The 22287-nt window shown below is 46.2% G+C and overlaps 1 protein-coding gene across 1 annotated transcript in view; it reads left to right on the top strand.

Moving 5' to 3' along the window:
* The window catches only part of SNAP91 (synaptosome associated protein 91), a 136679-nt gene that overhangs the window by 110175 nt on the left and 4217 nt on the right, over positions 1-22287 (top strand). The window contains exons 25-26 of the mRNA XM_019538166.1: positions 10022-10105; positions 11481-11585. Coding sequence (XP_019393711.1) covers positions 10022-10105; positions 11481-11585 — 189 coding nt within the window. The remainder of the gene's footprint in view (positions 1-10021; positions 10106-11480; positions 11586-22287) is intronic.

Below are 22287 nucleotides of genomic sequence, written 5' to 3'. Positions count from 1 at the left end.
TAGTTAGCCGGATCCACTTTCCTCCCTTTCTTGAAGATAGGCACCACATTGGCCTTCTTCCAGTCTTTGGGCACTACACCAAAGTGCCAGGAGTTTTTAAAGATCCGTGCCAGGGGCTGGGCTATAATACTCACCAGCTCCTTGAGTACCCTGGGGTGTAGATGGTCAAGGCCAGCTGACTTGAAGGTATCCAGCTTCTCAAGATGTTCCTTCACGAGGTCAGCATTGATGGAGGGCAGGGAATCTCCCCCACCCGGACCTCCCTGTCCCATAGCGGGCATGGGCATCCCATGGGACTGATGAAAGACTGACGCAAAGTACCCATTAAATAGGTTGGCTTTTTCCTGGGCGTCAGTTGTCAGTTGCCCCATCTGGTTCAGCAGGGGTCCAGTGTTGCCCTTGTTTTTCCTCCGGCTCCCCGCATATCTGAAAAAGGACTTTTTGTTGTCCTTGATGCTTGAAGCTAGTTGGAGTTCAGTTGCAGCCTTGGCTTCCCTGGTTTGCTCCTTGCAGGACCAGAGCAGTGCAGAATAATCCTCCTTGGAGGTGAATCCCATCCTCCATCCTTTGTAGGCCTTTCTTTTTAGCTTCACGAGGTCTGCTAGGTCCCTGGAGAGCCAGGGGGACTGCTGTGCCCTCTTGCTGCCTTTCCTTCGAGATGGAATAGACTTAGCTTGTGCATTGAGGATCTCTCCCTTGAAGAGTAACCACTCTTCCTGGACTCCCCTCCCCTCTGGGGTCATGGTTCCTTAGGGCCTCACTGACAAGCCTCCTGAGCTTGTCAAAGTCGGCTTTTCTGAAGTCAAGGACTTCCGTGTTGCTGACTGACTTGCCAGCTTTACGGCGGATGGTGAAGGTGATCAGCTCTTGGTCGCTGTCACCCAGCTTCCTATCGCTCACTAGGTCGCCGATTAGGTCATCCCCTGTAGCCAGTACCGGGTCGAGCAGTCTTTGCCTCTTGTTGGCCCATAGACTTCTTGAGTCAGGTAAAGGTCATCCATGCACGTGAGAGAATTTTGTGACCTTTCAGATTTAGCCGAGCACTCTTCCCATGAGATGTCCGGGTAGTTAGTCTCCCATGACAACCATTGTCTCTTTAAAAAACATTTGTATCAAATATTTCACTGCAAACCTTTTGATGCTCTGATGAGCATCAGTACAATGTATGGCTTTTTGAAGAATGTATTAACTTTAATGTTTCTTACCAGAAAGGTTGGCAATATTCCATTATATAGGTCAACTTTTTATTTAAAAAATATACTAATTATGCTTATGAAGCTCCTTGACATAAATTTGAAAGTACTAACTGCGTCTTGCATATACTGCAGTAATAGTCCTGCAGCTGGCTTAAGATTTGAACAGAAATTTAGTGATGTACAAGGATCCTGGTTTTCTCTGTTTAAAAATCCAAAATTATCTGTTTTTTAAAAAAAACCCTGCATTTTTCTATGATGAACTGCTGTACATACGTGTGTGTGTGTGACAGTTGAATACACGCAATGTTTTACTGATTTATATTTACAATTTTAAAGCAATTTGGAAGCCTACCGAGTGCCTCAAACATTATAATAAAATAAAATAAATTCCACCTACCTATATATTTTTGCCTTGGATTTTGGTTTTTGTATCACAGAAAATCAGAGCTCCCCGTGCCCCCTTCACTTACCAGGATGCAGGTCCAGCTGTGGCTCCATCCCTCCTCCCCCATCCTGCCCCGCCACTCCTTTTTGGTGCTGAGCAGCCCTGATATTCTGGTGCCCCTCACTCCCAATGTGCCCCTTGCTCCTGACCTACAGCCTCCCACCCAGCATTCCCTCTAAGCTGCACAGCATGCCTGGCCCTGCAGGCCCGCCTGGCAGTGCAGCATAAGCATGTCTGCACACACTGCAGCTTAGAGGGAACCCTGCTCCCACCGCCCCAGCCCTGCTGGTGTCCCTCACTCCTGACCCTGCAGTGCCCCAGCCACCCCGTGTGTGGGGCAGGGGGAGTACCTGACCATAGATGACATCATAAGGAACATAGTGGGACACAGGGCTACAGCCTGGCTGGACAGGCATGAGCTGCCTCCACAGCCCAGCAGGTGGGACTTGGCACAGGGGGGCGGAGCTGGGCAGTAAGACTCATTGCAGGATCCCTACAGCAGCTGCACTGCCAGCAATGCAAGGAGTAACAGACTGGTGGGGGGCTGTACTGCCTGCACCACCTCCTGCTACCAACTGCTTGCACCCCAGGCCACAGCTCTATCCTACCACCATGGCCCAGCCCTGGCTGCCACCACCACCACTTCCCTCAAGCCACCTGCACTGCTCCCCACCCCACTACCCATCCAGGGTAAAGCCACAGCCTCAGGGGCGTGGCAACAGTCGAGCCATGGCAATGGGCTAAAGCTGCAGCCCAGCACATGAACAACAGGTGGTGCGAGGAGGTGAGGGCAGCATGCTTTTGCCCCTCCCCCCCACTGGTCCATTATTCCTCATGCTGTTGGCAGTGTGGCTGACACAGGGATACTGCCCATGTTGGTCTGGCAAGGCTGCAGCCCTATCCCTGCTGTGGGTGCACAAATCTGAGGGGGCATGTGCCCCACCCCCCGCCCCCCCAGACTTACTTGCGAGAAGCTGCTCTCCACCACGCTGCCTGGCCATCACATGCATGTGTGTACATGCCCATGCATATAGTGCCACCTTCCTCTGACTGCCTACTTACCCCAGCCCCAAGCAGCCTCTTACAGGCTGCAACTCTGATAACCTGCAGGGGGAAACCTGCTATTTCCCAAGCCTTTTCGCCTTTTAAAGGAGAAAATTTGCATTTTCCTGTGGCAAATGGAAAACCTAGATCCCTGGAGATTGTATAACTGCCTGTTCTCGTATCTTAGAACATCATTATGAACAGATACTTGATTCACAAGCTGTTGTACTAGTTGCATAAGAAATGGCTTAGTGATAAGTACTCTTGGCATCAGTCAGGTTGAGCAGTTTCAGAATATGGCTCACTGCTGTCAGATATTTTAAAAAGTGTGGGAATGGATGCATCTGGTGCATCCTACTGAGATGTGGAAGCTGTCAGTTCTGGCTACTAACTTGAACTTAACTATTATTATAATTTGTTGATACTAGTTGATAATTAGGGATCTGGATTTTCCGTTTGCCATGGAAAAATCATGGCTCTTCTCATTAAAGGGGGAAAAATGTGGGAAACCTGTGGGTTTCTCCTTGCAGGCTGGCAGTCTTTCAGCCTGCAAGGGGCTGTTTGGGGCTGAAGGGAGTGGGGGAGGGTGATTTTTGGAGGCAGGGGACACTGCGTGCCTGTGCATGTGCACCGTGGCAGGACTGGGACAGTGCGATGGTATGGAGCACTTCCTCTTGCTGGCCAGAGTCTATACACTGAGCTGCCCTGTTCCATAGATCCCGCCCACTGCCTGCGTGTCTTCTGCTGCCTCCTGTACCTGCTGGCAAGTATGTGCAGAGAGGTGATGGGAGGGAGGAGGATATGGACTAAGAGTGCCTAGGAGGAGGCATTGGGTTGTGAAAGGTTCCAGGCACAGCTGGGGCTAGAGCCCTTTGTGGCTCTTCAGCAGGTGGGGACAGTGACAGGTCGTCTTCCAAGGTACCACACCTGTTCCCCCTGCCCCCAAACCAGGGTCTTGAGTTCAACTTTGGTAGGCTCCCCGCTCCCCCCTGCTGTGCACACACGTGTGCCCAACAAGCACTCGCCATGCTTCCCCCAGTCATCAGGCTCACCCCCATCCCTGCCAGCCTGCTTTTCACTGCCCCCCTCCCCTCGTTTTTTCTGATTATGCTGCTGCCTCCTGTTATTGGGGGCCAGGGAAATGGTGCTTTCCCAGAAGCAGTGCATTCATTGGACCCAGTTCTGCGGTGTCTAGCGATTTGGGAGCTTCAGCAGGTCTTTTTAGATTCAATCAGCTATTAGATAAAAGCCCTACTAAAGCATGCAGTCTGTACAGATGCTGGGTGAACCGGATCCATTTAACTCGCTGCATCTTTTGGCTATGTGTTGGACTCAGCTTGGGGACATGGCAAGCTGAAAGTAAAGCACCTTTTTTTTTTCTATGTGTATAAGCAGATAACTGAGTGGCAGCAGACAATGATGAATAATGCTACCGCCCACATAGTCCTCTGAAGTGGCTGGGCAACAAAGACCCTGCCATCACTAAGGGACAACTTGTGCAGGGTTTTCCTTGGTTCCCAGCATAGGCAGGGCTGGTGCAGGCAGAGAAACAAGGCATGGCCTCCAAGTTGGACACCAGCAGGGTTGACATTGGACAGGGCTGCAGGTTGGAAGTGCAGGGCTCAGGGGAGCGGGGCTGTGGGTCGGAAGTTAGGGGCACCATCAGGGCCAGGGAGCTGTGGGTTGGGAGTGAGGGGCAACAGCATGGGCAGAGGCAGAACATCAGCATATCAGGGCTGCTTACTGCTACAAGCACTGGAAGAAACGGCTGCAGCTGGACCCATGTTCTGATGAGTGAAGGGGACAGGGGGAGCTCTGGTTTTCCATGATAAAAACCAAAATCAAATGCCAAAATATAAAAGTATTTAGAATTTATTTTGTTATAGTGATTGAGGCACTGGTGGGCTTCCAAATTGCTTTACAACTGTGAATATATCAGTAAGTTTATCAGGGGTGACCACCGGTATCTGGGGGAACGTTTGTTCAGTAGAGCACCCCAAGGGATGATGAGGTCAAACGGTTATAAACTACTGCAAGACCATTTCAGGCTGGACATAAGAAAGAATTTCTTTATTGTCTGAGCCCGCAAAGTCTGGAACAGCCTGCCATCAGAGGTGGTTCAAGCACCTACATTGAACACCTTCAGGAGAAAATTGGATGCTTATCTTGCTGGGATCCTATGACCCTAGCTGACTTCCTGCCCTTTGGGCGGCGGGGCTGGACTCAATGATCTTCTGAGGTCCCTTCGAGCCCTAATGTCTATGAAATAAAACATTGTGTTCCACTGATAGCCACTATATACATAGATTTTCATTTTAATCTCGGGGGGGGGGGGAAGTGGATTTGGGGTTTTTTATCAGAGCATTTGTGTGTTCTAATTGGAGAATTTGTGATTTTTTTTTTTTTTTTTTTTTTTTTTTAAATGGAGAAAACCAGGATCCCTGGTTATTAACTGTTTTACTGGTCTGTGTGAAGAGTTGCAAGCTTTTGGGAGAGTTCATAGTGGGGCTGTTATCCCCATTTTAAAAGCATCTTCAGTTTGTACTTTTTTGGATTGCATTCTTGTAGTCATAGGAGTGAACAACTATGCTTGGCCATCACAGAACTAAAGGAACACCTATCTCCAATGTCAAGTCTTGAACTGCTGTTGCTACCTTCATGTGTTCTGTGGTGCTCTGCAAATCAAAATGGTCCATGTAGCCATTCAACACGTTTGTGACCCCTAAATTTGCATGAATACACTGCCACCAGATCAAACAGAAGTTCACTAGTGGTTCCGGGGGCGGGGGAGAATCTAGCTGTTGGCTGTGAGCCTGCAGCTGGTTTTCCCTAGCCAATAGCCCTGTCTCCCTGCCAGCCCCCTACAAGCCTTGGCTGTTCTCAGAATGGGAGGAAGGAAAGGGAGCAGAAAGAGCTCTGGCTGGGGAGCTGGTAAAATGTGCTGGAGGGTGGGGTGGGTGAACTTGCGTCCCCTCGCCCCCCACCTCAGGAGAGCCCCACCGTCTAGCAGGGGCTGAAAAATCCCCAAACCAAAGTCCCTCTGCTCCCTTTCCCCCCTCCCATTCTAAAAACAATGACAGGTTACAGAAGATGCTATGTTTTGAAATGTTTTAAACTGAATCTTCATGCAATGAAAATTCAGATTTTCACCCAATTGGCCATTTTTAAGTGGTCTACAGCTGTGCACTTGTATTTAATCTGGGCCATAGATCGCTTTCTGTGGCCATATGGGGTAAAATTGTCACGTCTGTCTGCACCTTTTGTGAACATACATGAAATATTATCTAGAACCTAATCTAATGGTGCCTCTGGGGGGGAGCATGTGGGAGAATTAAACCCATCCGTCACAGAATATGTTGCAATTCAATGGATGCTCAATCAAAAACCTGAATCTGTAGACATATGGAGAAAAGCTTGCTTTGAACTTCAAAGGAGTGAAGTCTGAAACAATGTTGTTCTACAAATGAGTGCTGTATCACTGTTCTGGAAAGTGTCTTGGTTGTCACTAACAACAGATTAACACAGTAGCTTTCAGCTGAAGTGGAGGGTCAGGTGGAGAAACTGGAAAATCAAATAATATGTTCACACTTCCAAGACAGATATTATTAGTTTTGTACGGTATGAAGTACATATTTGTTCTGCATCAGTTTATAACTGGCCTTATAGCTTGAATGACACATTACATTTTTCTTTGTAATACTATTATTTGAAGAATCTAGAACTTACTTATGCAGTAGTGGGGTAGAATCCAGTAGGACCTAGAGAGGAAATTGTTTGCTGGGAACAGCAACAAATACCACAGGGGCATACTTATGTAAATAAATGGCTGACCAATTTTAATTTTACAGATAAATTGTTAGAGTCCCTCATTAATAGTAAATATTCTGATAAATCGGGGGGGGGGTGTATTAAATTTCAATCATTTGCCCCAGTTCTGTCATACCTCAGGTAACATGTAAAGAACCCAAACTAGACTTGAAAAGTTTTTGATGCTGAGTAGCATTAGTAACATAACTGAGGCATCAGTCTTGTCAAGTAGTCCAACATGCATCTTGAATCCAAGGTGACACATGTTTTAAGCCAGTATCGGGTTTGAGTGGGGGGAATTGAAATAGATGAATCTGAGACTGCTTTTACCGAAATTATACGATTTAAATGACAGAACCAGACCTGGAATAGACCTGGTTTTAATGTAGCCAGCAATATGTAAATTTAATATTCAAATTAGACATGACATCATATTTCTATACAAAATAACCACTCAAGACTACGTCTTTGCAGCCATGGATTAAGAATATAAATTTTGAACAATTCAGAGCCATATGTCACAACACATTGACTGACTGTAACTGCTCCCCTTCTCCAACTCCCAGGATCAGGGCTCCTGGAGATAAGGTGAGAGAAAGTTTAGTTTCCCCTGTTTCTACAATTCGCCTGCATTTGTACCTGTCACAACTTGATGGTGATTGTTGGTAGATACAGGCACCGTTGAAAGCTTTCCTATGCTTTGGTTCTCTGCCTGAAGGAATACTGAAACTCAACATTTAAACATGTGCCTGCATGTAGTGATACCTAATAAGAGCAGGGCAACTAGGGCAGCTGACCTGAAGGTGAGAGAGAGGCTGCCTCCACAGTTGCTCTGGCACCAGCTGAAAGTTGCTTCTGCCCCTGTGGGTAGCAGCTGTCCTTGGCACTTGCTTACACTGTTAGGTAGCTGCCTGCACTCAGCAAATAGTTCACCCACAAGACAGTAGGCTTGAACTGACTCCCACAGAACCTCCTAATTCATGTAACTTCTTGACAAAATCTAAAAAGTAGTTTTGCTGTAATACTTTCTCTTTTAAGCTACTGTCTTATTTTTAGCAGTCTCTACTACAATTTTAAAATTGTTGAATAAACTTTTAGCAAATAATTTTAGTAACTGTAAAATTTAGTAATGGCCCTTTAGCCAGAGGGGTTTCAGGTGTCCCTCAGGGATCAGTATTTAGCAGTAATAAATTTCTTGGAACTTTAGAACCGGCAGTGGGACTTCCTCTTGAATGAGTGCCTTCTGCCTGTAAAGCTTTCAGAGATGCCTGTTTGAATATTTATAGGTACATATGATTTTGTGAGAAGGAACAAGAAGCCTTCTATAAACAGAGCACATTTCAACACTGCAGTGACAACCAGCTTTAAATAACAGTCTTGAAAATGTCATGGCATAACATCAAAAGGGCCTGTTGCAAATCAGTTTTAGTCCATGTATGGAAGGAGTTGATGGAGGAAAATTGTTCACATTTTAATGTGTGGAGCAACTGAACAAAAATCTGAAGCCTGGAAGACAGAATTTAAAGAGACCTTTTTTATCTAAACAAAATGTATAACTTTTTTTTTTTTGCATTTAGATTAAATAGTTTCTTTTAAATCAAACTTTTAGTATTCACTGTAATCGTAAAGGGTAGTAATTGCAGTAGTTGCTGTGAAAATTTTACTTCATCTATATTTACACACTGAGCGGTATCACTTTAGCAATTTGTTCTACACTGTGTAGCATGTTGTTTTAATAGACAACATGCTATCAATATGGTAGTCTCCATATTAAGATTTTCAGAGTGACCAAAAGAGAGGTTCGTTACAAACTTAACAAAAGACTGTCTCAGACTAAGGCATAGTTATTGAGGCTACTTGGAACAAAAGAGCTGGCCATAAACCAGGACTAGGACCCTTGTCATACATTGTTTCTGGTGTAATTTGGGTGTTAAGCACTCCAGAAATAGCAATTGGGGTCATGTTCATAGAATTTTTGATGTCATAAAATACCAATGTGTAATATCTGTGGCTGGTTTGTATGACACCATACACTGAAAACATGGCATGCCATCACCCGGATGTTGACAGGCAGCTGATTGTTGATTTTGGGACCTGGGTAACCTCAGGTCTAGAACCTGGCTGGGAGATACCCTGCTCCTAGTGCTGGTGGTGAGCCAATTTGTCAGTATTGGGAAGTAGACTTTCCAGAACCCACACCTTAGAGCCTTGCCCTGCAGCTCTGGAAAGGCTTTTTAGGTGCAGGGTCCCAGTGAGCCTCAGGGCCATGAGGTGGCTCTGGAGTATTGGGACACAGCCTTCCCCTGCCTGATCCTGAGGATCAGATGGGAGACAAACTGGGTCCAAATCAGGATGGGGCTGCTTTCTACATCTATAGAATCTCAGCTGAACATCAGGGTTCATCCTGAGGCAGCTCCAGGGGTAGGGACATTAGCCCGTGCCCAGTTGGTGGGATAGGAGTGAGGACAGCTCAGTCCCAAACCCAGGTGTGCCCTGCTTTATCCCTGGAGGATGCTGGGTTGGAGGAGGCTTCTTCTATCCCCATCTTTATGCGCCTGCCCAGCACTGCACAGCTCATTGAAAGGGCAAGAGCAGCTGGGGATAAAGGAGCTTCTTCTGTCCCTCACTGCATGCACCAGTTTAAAGAAGCACCTAAGCAAGCAGCAGAGGATGGGGAAAGCTGCTTTATCCACAGCTGCCAGCATTGGGTGGCTGTTTTAAATGGGCAAGTACAGCTGGGGATGGGAAAAAGCTCCTTCATCCCCAGCTGCTTTTTCCCATTTTAAAACACTACCCAGTGCTAGCAGCTAGGTATTGTGTTCTTCCTTCTCCCCGTTGCTTGTGCTGTTTTAAGGAGTGTCCTACATGTGCAACAGGGGATGTGGAAAGATCCCTCATCCCCAGCTGCCTGTGCCCAGGAGATGCCCAGTGCTGGAAGCTGGAGATGAGGGAGCTTTTCCAGTCTTCTGTTTGTCTGGGTGCCTCTTTAAACTGGCACTGCTGTGCAGCAGAGGATGGGGGTCTCCCCCATCCCCAGCTGTGCTGGTGGGGGGGTGGGGTACTGTGAGTCTGACATTAAGGACCCTCTCCCCCGTGTCAGACTTTTGGTGCTTGGGAAAATAAAGTGGGCTGCATTGAGCCAGGATTCCCAGCCACACTCCTACCTTCTAAAGGCTGGAGTGCTCTGATCCCAGCATCAGGGAAAAACCCTTTAAAAAGCTGGTGTGCAGCTGTACACCCATCGTCTGTCTTCCTGGGTGGCTGTGAAGTAGCACCTGGACATAGGAAATTCCTGGCTCCTCAGTTTTTATTTCCATGTGCATAAGTGCAGCTGGGGACTAGGGAGCTTCTCCCCCCACCCCGCAACCTATGCTGGTAAATGCACATTTGGGGGTTGAGGGATTTTATGCTGTAGAATAGCTATGACATGAGGCCCCTCCTCCTATTTGATTCTAAGTTACAGTTGATTTTTTTTTTTTTATATAGAAATGTTTACTTTATCTTTTTTTCCCCTGAATCCTCTTTTTAGGCAGGAACTGTGCCTCCAGCAAGTGCTGTTCCCCCAACAGCAGGTGCCTCCCCTGCTGCACAGCCAGGATCAGGATTTGGAATGGTAAGTGATTCATGACATGCTGTGACCCCCCACTTTGTATTTTGGCGGGAGTGGGGGTCACAGCATGTCATGAATATTTTCTTGCGTTTTATTGTACTAATATGGCACGTGTTCTCATTGGAAAGTCTGTGTTTAAGTTCCCGTTTCCATGACTGCCATCATTGTATAGATTGTTACGCTGGCTATATAGATCTTTATGGTTTAGCCAAGGAACTTGGAGTGGGCGGACCTGCTAATTATCACTTGCCATTGTGGTCTAGAGCAAGGACAACTGCCATTCCCAGTGGCAAACAAAAAGGGCATTTTTACACATGCTTCAGGAATATGGGGGAGGGGAGGGCTTAATTAGAGCGGCTCCAAGAGCCACTCTAATTAAAGTGCCCTCAGCATCTTGTGTATCAGTGTTCCCGTGCTTCTAAAATGGCAATAGGGGCACTTTAACTAAAGCTCATTTGACAAGCTATAGTTAAAGCGGCCCTGCCACCATTTTGAAGCACGAGAACACTGATACACAAAATGTAGAGGCTGCTGGAAGCGCACCGATTAGCACACTCCAGTAGACTCAGTTAATTGATTTAATCAAATCTGCTCCAGTGCACTGTAATTGCAGCATGGCAGCAGCCTCCCCATATGTCTACACGTACCTCAGGAATTGGATCCCAAGGCATAGTCTGCCTGCAGTGGGTAAATCAACTCCTCTATAGCAGAGGTATCTGAAAGTAATGGCCTGTTAGCCAGAGGGGCTCTAGGTATCTCAGGGAAAGCAGAACTTTCTGGAAGGTTCTGGGAACTCATGAGTGTTACATTACTTGTAGTAAGGGGAGGCTTTGTGGAGACTAGCTAAGAGAGAATCAGGATCTTTAAATCTCAGGCTTTGGGTTTTCAGTGACCTCAGCAGCCACTGCTTGCAGAATTGGCACAAAAACTCAATATTGGGGACACTGGCAAGTATCTCAGTAGAGGTAGGAAGTACCCTTTCTTATTTTGCTTTTCTGCCTTCCAAACCTCTAGTTCAGTTTGCTTGTGTAATTATTTTTGCCTCCATAATGAATCCTTACAGATTGCCTGTGGGAAGAATGATTTTGGGGCAAGTGATGCCCCAGGCTAGTTTTCTCCACAGAGTGGGGAGCCTATCATTTCTTTCGTAACCCAACAGGGAGCTTGCTGTATTGCAAAAGTTGGGTATAAGGGCAATGGAGCTGGGGTAGGGAGCTGTTCTAGGGCAACCTTGGTCTGTTTCTTGGGGCAAGTGCCAGCACAGTGGGGAGATGTGTGGGGCCCTGGGGTCGTTCGTGGAACAATTTGTGACACTTATTGTATCCTTCATTTAAAAAATTTAAAAAAAACCCAAACCCTTAACTACTTAATTTTCCAGCCTCCTGCTGGAGCAGGTGTACCCATGATGCCACAGCAGCCAGTTATATATGGGCAGCCTATGATGCGGCCACCATTTGGAGCTGCTTCTGGACCTGGTGTACAAGTAAGTAATAAAATTGAATGTAAAAGCTTCAACTGTAGAATTGGTGTTAAGTGCAAGGAGAGTAATTTCACAAGGAAGTAGCTGTGTAAGATTTAAGGTAAAATCTCTTCACCTCCAATAAATATGATGAAAGAGAACCTTTTTGCACTGGATTGTCACTTGTCTCAGTGGGATATAGCTTTGAGAGTTAATCTAATGAAAACTTTCTGAATGCTCGATGTTCCTGTCTCTGTCCACCCCATCCATTTCAAACAGCGTTTCCTTATTTATTTTTTTTAATTGTCATATATGACCACAATGGAAAAAGGATAGAATTGAAATGCCCATGCTGTGAAATATTTTGCCTTTGAAAAAGTATCTCCTGCTCAGAGTGGGCATTCAGAGGTTGCTTCCAGGCTCAGTAACATTGGCATGTTCTGGAGGGAGTGTGAGCATTGACTTGAGATCAGCTTGAGAGAGTGATTTCCTCCAAGAGGGTCTGCATCAGTCCCAGCCTTTGCCTCCAGGACAGAAGTTGCACACAAACTGGTTTAAACCTATAATGGAACACAAGTTCAGTACACATAAACCACTTTCAAAATTGACGAAAACCAGTTTAAGATAAACCTGGATGGAGGCAGTATCAGACTTAGCTAATTTAGGTAAAACCAGTTTATGGAACTGCTGTCCCACATTCCTTCTTGACTTCAAGTTAACTCACAGTCCCCCGACATCCCAGAATGGGGGGAATGCACCAGCCTGGCTTGTCACCCCCACCCAGGGTCTGCCCAGTGGGGGAGGAGGAAGCCCCCACCGGGGGCTTTCCATTCCCCCAAAACCTAGTCCACTGGGTTGGGGTCAGCTCAGCTCTGCCTCCTCCGCAGCCCCCACATGCGAGAGGTATGGGGAGGAGAACACACTGGCCTGGTACCAGCACCCACCATGCCAAGCAGACCCCAGTTGGAGATTGGAGTGAAAACCTGTTTCACTGCAACTGAAAACCCATATCAGGTTTTCACTCCCCCACAGTGAAACCCCCAACATGCATACCAGAGTGATCCAGACAAGGATTAGCTCAGCCACATCTCAGGGACAGGGCGTGACTGAGCTGATGCCAGCCTGGCAACCTGGCAGGAAAGTGGAAAGCCACCAGTGGGAGCTTCCCCCCCTGCCCCCCAATTGGGCAGACTGCAGCAGGGAGGTCAGTGCCTGGCTGAGCTAATGTGTTCAAACCCTTCTGCCCGCTGCCTCTCACAGCGGGTTGGGAAGGGGGCAGGGTTGAGCAGATCCCAGCCTGGCGAGCTGGGCTGTAGAGGAGCAAAAAACCCCTGGTGGGGACTTTTATCCATGCTGGGCCGACCCTGCTGGGGGGACTAGGGCCGGACCAGGTGTATGTATTTTCTACCCCCTCTCAAGGGTGTGGGCTGGGGAGCAGGCAGGGTGGGAGGGAGGGGGGTGAAAAGTTCCCTGGTGGAGGCTTTTCCCATGCCAGGCAGACCTCAGCTATGGGGCCAGGACCAAGTGATGTGTTCCCTCTCTTAGAGGTAGATGCGGGGGAGAGACTTTCTGCTGGGTCTGATGGTGGGGGGGGCTATGCAGCAGCCAGTTAGGCCTGGGCTGCCACTGGGCTTGGTTTAGCAGACTTAGGCTTAAGATGGTGCATGTGAGTGCCCCTAGTCTCATGGTCTGGGCCAGTGCAGACTTCTGCCTATCTCAGCCACCCAAACACTGAACATCAGTTCAGTTTGTTATCAGTTCAAGCTATGCAGTATAGACTAACTTGTGAAGATTGAATCAATTGTCCCTTGGGCTTTTTGAACCTCTGTACTTTGCCCATGAGATGACCAATCCATATTATCTAGATTATCTGACAGTACGTTACTTTACTTTTCCCAGTGAACATCCAGGTGTAATATTATTTAGTAGCCTGCAAACATTACTTTTCATATGGCAATACATAGCAATGAATGCCAGAACACACTCAACATAGCCTTAGCATTCTAATATGATACGATTTATTTTTTCTACATATTTATTGCAATGTGCAGTTTGAAGTTTAATAGGATTTTCCTTTTGGTCTGTACTTAGAAAAAATAATGTTCACTTGTCATTGCTATTCGTTTCAGAAAACAGTGAAAGATGAATGGTGTAACTTTTTTATGTTGAATTTCCAAAAAATGTATAGACTTCTTTTTTTTTTTTTTTTTTCCCTGATGCCAAGCTAAATAATTACTTTCAGAAAAGGATGGTACATTCTTTTAGAATAGTCATTTCATTGTAGTAGATATAGCACATTTTATTCAAATGCAATGCTATAAATAGCTTATTTGGTGAGGGTAAATTATTAAAAAAATTCTGTATATACGGCTTTCAAAAATTATTACAACTAATTTGTAACAATGTTTTAGTAGTGAAACTGAATAGAATGCTTAATAAAGTAAATCGATCCTGTTGTAATTATGCGAGCCGTGCTCACATTAAGCTATATGAATGATGTGTATGGATATTTAAGTATTCTGCATATTTGCATTTAGCTACACTGTGAACAGCAGCCAGTCTGAAGAGAATACTGTTGTTTCAAGGAATAGAGAAACTGGAGATGATTTGAGTCATTTTTTGACCTAATCTGTACAGAGCATCATGCTGTTGTATAAGCATTACATGGATGGTAATACTTGTAAAAACACTTGTATACAGAATCATGGCCAAGTTTGAGACCATGTTTAAATCTGAACTATGCAAAATATGAACAGCCTAAGTGTTTACTATTCTGCTACAGCCAGGCTAAAGGCCACAGAAAATGGTCACAGTAGGCGTGTTGCATACTTTCATTCATACTTTCATTCTGTAGTCCAGCAATATTTACAATAGGTGATTTTAAGGACAGCTGTACTAGATGGATTAAAGCAGTTTAGCCTAATCTTCAAAAACAATGTGTGGAGATAAAAATTTCATTTGATCAACTAATTCATGTCACAGTAGACTAATGAATGATCAGCAAATTATTGCAGTGCTGCAGAGCGACACTAGCAGGGGGTGCTTTATCTTTGCATGGCAGTAAGTTGTTAGTGTTATCAGTTACTCTCCTGTTCTACTTCAGTGAAATCTGCAGTATATTCAACAGTTCTAGCACTGCTGATGATGCAAACTGTTATTGATATGTGATCACATGATGAAACTGGTTTGTTTTATTTGGTTGCCTTATTTAAAAGAGCACTCAAAAGCAGGGGAGAGCATGGCCCACCAGCCTTCTGGGCCAGGCAGTCACTGGGGCAACTTCTGACACCAGAGCACGGCAGCCTCAGCTTGTTCATCCACTGGTTGGAAGGTCTGAGGGGGAACTCTTCCGCTCTCCGTGACACCATTCCTGGCCCAGGTCCCACTGTGGGGGAGTGGCATAGCCTCGACCGGGATAGGCAGTCCCCTGGCTTGGGTCAGCTGCCTGACATGACCCCCCAGGCATTGGTGAGAGCCACATGTGCATGGTCTTCAAAGGTAGAGACATGGCCCTGGGGTCCAAGGAGCTGTAGGGTCCACATGGGAGAGCCAGGAGTTTTTGGCGCTCACTGTGGCAATGTCTCCCAAGCAGGATCTTCAAAAGCCAATTAGACATGTACCTTGCTGTGGTCTTCTGACCTCAGCAGTCTTTCCTGCCTTGAGCAGCAGGGCTGGGCCTGATGATCTCCTGAGGTCCCTTCCATCCCCTAACTTCTATGAGTCTATGAAATAAACCTGGGAAACCGTACAGAAACACCTTGAAGATCACAAAGTCAGGGAACACAACCTGCCTGTTCAACCCTAATTTGGCCCTATTATGTACTTCCTTTGCAAAGCAGGGTTTAATTACACATTGCATGCTGGTTTTCTATAAGAACCCTTTCCACCTAAGTGTTGGAGCCGGATTTGATTTAGTATCTGATCAAAATGGATTAATCAGTGGCTGACCTGGTCCAGTGGGGGTGATTTTTGTCTCTTCCTGTGTTTGGCGAAATAGCTGGACCTATTGCCTTACTAGCCCAGTGACTTGGCCTGCACTATGGTTAAGTAATAAACTTACAGACAAGGGAAAGTGAGTTGAAACAAATAAACAGTTTATTAAAGCACAGGTAAGTATCAACAGCAATGGCAAGGGAGAGGAAAGAAGAAAGATAACACAAGTAATCAGATCTTATCCTATTATAATGAAATCCTTAACAATCCTGATAAGCACACAGATGTATGGACAGAGTGACTCAAGTGACTTTCACCTGTGACCGAAGAAATTGGATCCCTATTCCTTTACACCCTGAGGAGAGGGGCAATACTCGCACAAGAGCATTTTGAGCCTCTACTTGCGTGCAAGGCACACCCAGGGTAGAAAGTCTGGAGAGCTGACTCAAGCAACCTTCAGCTGCAAATCACCAGAGGTAGGATATAGAAGTATACTGGAGTTAGATTCTGGTGAGGACCTCTGCTACGCTGTCCAAATCAACGGCCTTTATTGAGGTGATCTCCATTGCTGGCTCCATCCAGGTCACACAGAACGCAACATAGGCCAGGCAACAACACCAGGCAATCAACAGACATGACACCATACCAGTCGTCCACAAAGCCACCTCTGCTACTTCCATACACAAACACTATCTGTACCTCTCACATATACTCGCACCCTATCCATACACCAGCAAGCAAACCGAAGCATACCTTTGGCCCTGAGGTTTGCACTGGGTACCATTTTCCAGTGGCTTCCAGATATTGTGCATGCTCTTAGTCTAGAGGTGATGGAAGATTCATCTTCTGACCTGCTTTATAGAGGCTAGGTGATGACACCACAGACTTGGAACCTTTTTTGCTCCAACATAAGCATCGGATGGTCTGGCTATAGGAATGAATCAGTTTCCTAATAAGGAATTCATCTTCCCCCACACCACTAATCCATTCTCATTCTCACTTGTTCAGAAGCAGGGAAGTTCAAATGAGACAGGAAGTGAAGTGGTATTATGGTTAACATAGTGGAAGACTACATAAGACAACTGCATTTCACCTGTGCTTCTATGTAATTCTAGACAAGTCACTTTAAACTTATAATAGGAGGAATACTATCTTATCTTTTCTCTTTGAGTGCCTCGCTTCAGATCCTGGGGTCTGACTTGATGAGCACTCAGAGCTGCACCTGAAGTCAATGGGAGCTGCTGTTTGAACATTTCAGGTGCTAAGTAATATCACATATTAAACTTCCAGGGAGCCAGTACACCGTCATCAGCACAAATGCTCCGACTTGATGCTGCCGATGAAACCAAGGATGAATTCTATGGCAGGGGTTGGCAACTTGGGCGGTGTCAGAAATAGCCACAACCTTGACTTGTAAGATGTTGGTATGCCAGGGACAAATGACAGGGGAGCCTCCCAATCCTTGTTGTGGCAGTGCAGCCCCACCCCTTCTCCAAGGCAGGCATGCCAAGCAAAATGCCTTTGTGTGCCACACTCTGGTATGCGTGCTGAGAGTTGCCTATGCCTGTTCTATGCCAGCCTTCAGTGAATCTTTTCTGGAGTTCTGGAGGAAGACAGATATATTCTTCATGATGATTTCAGTGCCAGAGTCGAAAGGGACTTAAACCTCTGGAACAGAACCATCAGCAAGGAAGGAGCGGGAAAGGTCAACTCTAGCAGCATCCTTCTCTTGACCAAATGCATAGAACGCTGACTCACCATCACCAACACCCTGTTCCACCAGAAAAAACAGGCACAAGATATGGCAACACCCATGATCCATATATTGACACGTGATTGACTACATCGTTGTTCATGCCCACAAGTGCAAAGGTGTCTGCATCACCTGAGCTATGCTAGGAGCTGACAGTTGCTGGACCGACCAGTCACAGACTCATCTACTTAGTTATGTCATTCAAACTGGCTCCTAAACAATAGCTGCAGCAGAAACTATGCCAATTAAAGGTCAGCATCAGAAGACACAAGGACCCAATCAAGCAAGATATCTTCTACCAGTGCCTCAACAAAAAACACTGAATTCGAATCAAGAATAACGGGCCCTCAAAGCCACTGTCATCAGTGCATGTGGAGATGCCCAGATTCTCTACCAGGAAACATGAAGACCTGATTTGATGAGAGTGACCGGAGATCCACAAGTTGATCAACTGCAAGTGCAAAGCTTTGCGTGCTTGGCAGAACAGCATCAACTCCCAACAATAGGAATTGAATCGCCAGAAAGCCAAGGCAGAGATCCAGAGGAGGACTTGTGATGTGAAGAACAGATGGTGGGAAGACGAGGTAGAGGAGATTCAACATCTTGCTGACATCCACATGTGCCGTTTTTGCAGTGCTATCAAAGGACTTAGGGGCAGAGTCATAAAACCTGAGAATGGGTCACAAAATGCTTAGACGCAAGAGTCAGGGTAGATATCATCTACCTAGACTTTAAGAAGGCCTTCAATATGGTATCGCATTCTGTTCTCATAAATAAACTGATAGGTTGTGATGTAGATGAGTACACGGTCAGGTGGGTGGCAAATTGACTTAGGGGTCGCACCCAGAGAGTGGTGGTGGATGAGTCGATATTGACCTGGCAAGATGTGGGCAGTGGAGTCCCACAAGGCTCAGTCCTTGAACTAGTCCAAGTCGCTGATGAAGACATTGAATAGCACAAGGGCATAGAGAGCATCCTGTCCAAGTTCACAGATGATACCAAATTATGGGGCAAAGTTAATACACTGGAGGGTAGGGAAATTATCCAGGCAGATCTGGACAGTTTGGAAAAATGGACAGAACAAAACAGGATGTAGTTCAACAAAGACAAGTGCAAAGTGCTGCACCTGGGCAAAAAGAACCACCAACACACTTACAGGCTGGGGGATGACCTTCTCAGCAGCACAGCAGTAGAAAGGCATCTTGGAATTGTAGTTGACTCCAAGGTGAACATGAGTTGTCGATGTGATGAAGTGGTCAACAAGGCTAACTGCACTTGTATCATGCATTAGCAGATGCATGGCGAAAAGGTCCAGGGAGGTGATGCTTCCCCTCTATGCAGCACTGGTCAGGCCACAGTTGGAGTACTGCATCCAGTTTTGGGTGCCGCACTTCAAGAGGGATGCGGAGAATATTGAGAGGTTTCAGAGGAGGGCCACTCATATGCAGGCAAGGCCCTACAAGGATAGACTGGACCTGGAGCGGTGGGGAGGGGGGTGGAGTAGGGCTGGACCCAGAGCAATAGGAGGAAGGGGGGAGCAGGCCTAGACCTGGAGTGGTGGGAGGAGGGCGCGAGACTAGTTGCAGGGTTCCACCCCTACCCCCTTTTCCCCCAGTCATTCTTGATGGGCATTTTGCTAGTTTTAAAAATAAAAATCACCATTGCATAGCATCAAATTAAATACGAGTATGAAAATCCTCAACTAATGTCAACTGGTCTCAGGCCATGAACTTTGAAAGATCTGGTACCAACCAAACATGTAACTCTCCATGTTCACCTTATCACATATGAAGCCATGCTGGAGTCCAGTGTATTAGAAAGGGCAGCAGTAACTTTGCAGAACTTTTCTATCTTTTTGTAATAACATGGAAACCTGGAAAGATTTATCAGACCCTGGCCTTCACTGTGGAACATAGAGATTAATCTAGTCCATGGTTAGCGATTGAGTAGACCTTTCTAGCCAATGAAAGCTATACTGCTAACCAGACTTCCAACAGTCGGTTCTGAATGAAAAAATTAATGGAAAAATACTGTATATTTTTGCATACCACAGACACCTTTTCTACCAAAATCAGGCCTCCAAAACTGAGGTATGTATCTTAAGTGGGGAAGCTAATTTTACTTTTCTGGAGTAGAAACAGGGAAGAATCTTTCTTGCGTCTGCTTGCTTCTGTCTGCCAGGATGACTGCTGCTTGTCTCTGGCCTCAGCAAGCAGAAGGGGGCAGAGCCATATGTTAACCCTCTCATAGACATAGTTATTGGTTGAGCACTGTAGCTTGTGCCTGAAGGAGCAACTGAGCTGGGCGAAGGTGAGTGAGATTGCAATCTGTAGTATCTTGGTGAATGTTGTAGCATGGAAACGCCACTTTATTTACAGAAACTGATATAAAAAAATAAAGAAGTAACCATCTTGCTACTGCCATTGCAAGGATCTGGGGTCTAGCCTTGCTGCTGTCTTGCCATACCAGGAAGCTCCTGCTGTCTCACCCAGAGTGTATTGTGGGATGCCACACTTGGACATGGACACTCTACACTCTTCGCAAAAGAAGGCTGAGAGGTGATTTTGTGGCTGCCTATAAATTCATCAGGGGAGCGCAGCAGGGAATAGGAGATGCTCTATTTACTAGGGCAACCCTTGGACTAACTAGGAACAATGGCCACAGGTTGACGGAGAGCAGGTTTGAGGTTGGACATTAGACAGAGCTTCTTCACAGTGAGGGTTACCAGAATCTGGAATGGGCTTCCAAGGGAGATGGTGCTCTCCCCTACCTTGGGGGTCTTCAAGAGGAGACTGGACAAGCACCTAGCTGGGATTGTCTGACCCCAGTAGTCTTTCCTGCCCAGGGCAGGGTGTCAGACTCAATGACCTACTGAGGTCCCTTCCAACCCTAACATCTATGAATCTATGGGACTTTGTTGTTGATGAGAGTGTTTTCAATTCCATCCCGCAACACCCAGTTAGACTATCTTGGAATCCCTCCAACCCTTGACAAGGTGAAAAAAGTTATCAAGTAGATAAAGAATGACAAGGCATCTGGAGCTGATGGATTCCCTGCTGAAAACTTAAAGGATGCGGGAAGGGAGCTCACATTGCAGCTCCTTGGCTTCATCTTAAGGATCTGGAATGGTGAGGAAGTTGTAGATGACCTCATGGGCTCCATGGTCATGATAATCTTCAAAAAGCGAGCCAAGTCTGACTGTGGAAAACACAGAGGGATCAACTTGCTGACCACCACATGAAAGATCATTATGAGAACCCTTCTGAACCATCTCCTTCCATTTGTTGAGAATCTCAGTGTAGGTTTAGGGCATCAGGAAGTAGAACTGACATGATCTTCACAGGTTGACCGCTGCAGGAAAATGCTGGGAACAACATAAACCTCTCTACGTGACCTTCTTTGATGTCACAAAAGCCTTCATCCCTGTCAGCTGAGAAGCACTGTGGAGGATCCTCCTGAAGTATGGATGCCCACTGAAATTAGTCACTATTCATTGCCTGCCTCATGATACTATGCAAGCACTGGTTCTGAAAAATGATCCGTCTTAACCTCAAAGGGATCTGTGATAGAAGTTAAGCAAAGCTGCATCATTGCTGAACACTCTTCTTTGTTCTTTACCATCACACTACATCTGACCACCAACAAGATTCCAGTTGCAGTAGAGCTAAATTACCAAATGGATGGAAAGTAAGTTGTTTAATCTTAGCTGGTTCCAGGCCAAAACCAAGACCTCCCCAACCTCACTCATTTGAGCTCCATCCAACGTGTTGATGATGCTGTAGTGTGTGCTCACTCGGAAGCAGACCTTTGTGCAGTCACCAATGTCTTTACCAAGGCTTACAAGAATATGGGACTGACATGTAACATTCAGAAGACTAAGGTCCTCTGTCAACAAGCTTTTAATTAGCAGTCCCCAGCCCCAGTAATTCAGATGCACGGTGAGACTCTGGAGAACATTATTTCGTGTACCTTAGAAGCCATGTCTTGCAAAAGGCTGACATTGATGAAGAAATACACCATCACCTCAAAAGTACAAGTGGCACCTTTGAACACCTGGGGAAACACAGGTGTTCAAAGACTGTGACAACAGATCTGAAACCAAGTTCATGGCTTATCAAGTAGTTGTGATCCCCAGCTTATTGCACAGAGCTGACATGTGGACAGTACAGGATTAACCTAAAGTTGCTGTAGAAGTACCATCAACACTGCCTGCAAAAGAGCTTTTGAATCCAGTGAATAGACAAACACACCAATGTTTGTGTCCTCTCGCAACCAAACACCATGAGCATAGAGGCGATGATCATCAACTTTGCTGGGTCAGCGATATAAACTCATGGGAGACCATAGCTCAGCATCGCCACAAATAGAGGCAGTTTGCTGCAAGAATCTTAGTACTTTGAAACCTTACAATGACAACAGGAGATAGAAAAATGGGAGTGGTAAAAGCAGTGTAGCAGATCAAACCAAAAACCCAGAGCCACCCACTCCACATATGCCCAAGCAGGACATTTTTAATAAATCTTTCCTAGTGCAGGATTAGAATGGTGTGCAGGAAAGAAGGCATGGGGCAGCACATTCTGAACTATAAGGGTAAATGCAAAATACTCTAACTGCTTGTTTTTAAATACTGCAATCCATCCAGTGCTCTGAATGAAATGGAAATCCTGTGGAGAAAACAGTAGGGCTATGCAAAGTTTTGGTTGCTGATTCAGTTCAGTGGAGATTTGGCCCAATTCAGCAGCCAAATTGCTGAATCCAAATCAAATCAGGAGACCAAAAATAAAAAAAGTCCAAATCAATCTAAAGCCTCTGAATAGATTCAGAGATTTGGAGATTCAGGCAGTCCCCACTCACCACCACAGGGAGCTGGTCCTGGACTCTGGACACTTGATGGGCATTTTGCTAGAGGTAAGTAGGTGGGAGGGGACCATGGGGAGACCCCCACCAGGCCCCATCCCCTGCCTGCTCCCCCAATCCCCACCCATTCTCCGAGCCCCATCAATGGCTGCCCCGCCCAGCCCCAGTGTCCTGGTGCTTTAA

Source organism: Crocodylus porosus, unplaced genomic scaffold (assembly GCF_001723895.1).
Source record: "Crocodylus porosus isolate Cpor-Errol unplaced genomic scaffold, CroPor_comp1, whole genome shotgun sequence".
Taxonomy (NCBI): domain Eukaryota; kingdom Metazoa; phylum Chordata; order Crocodylia; family Crocodylidae; genus Crocodylus; species Crocodylus porosus.
The sequence above is the reverse complement of the archived record's forward strand: the minus strand, read 5'-3'. Positions and strand labels throughout refer to the sequence as shown.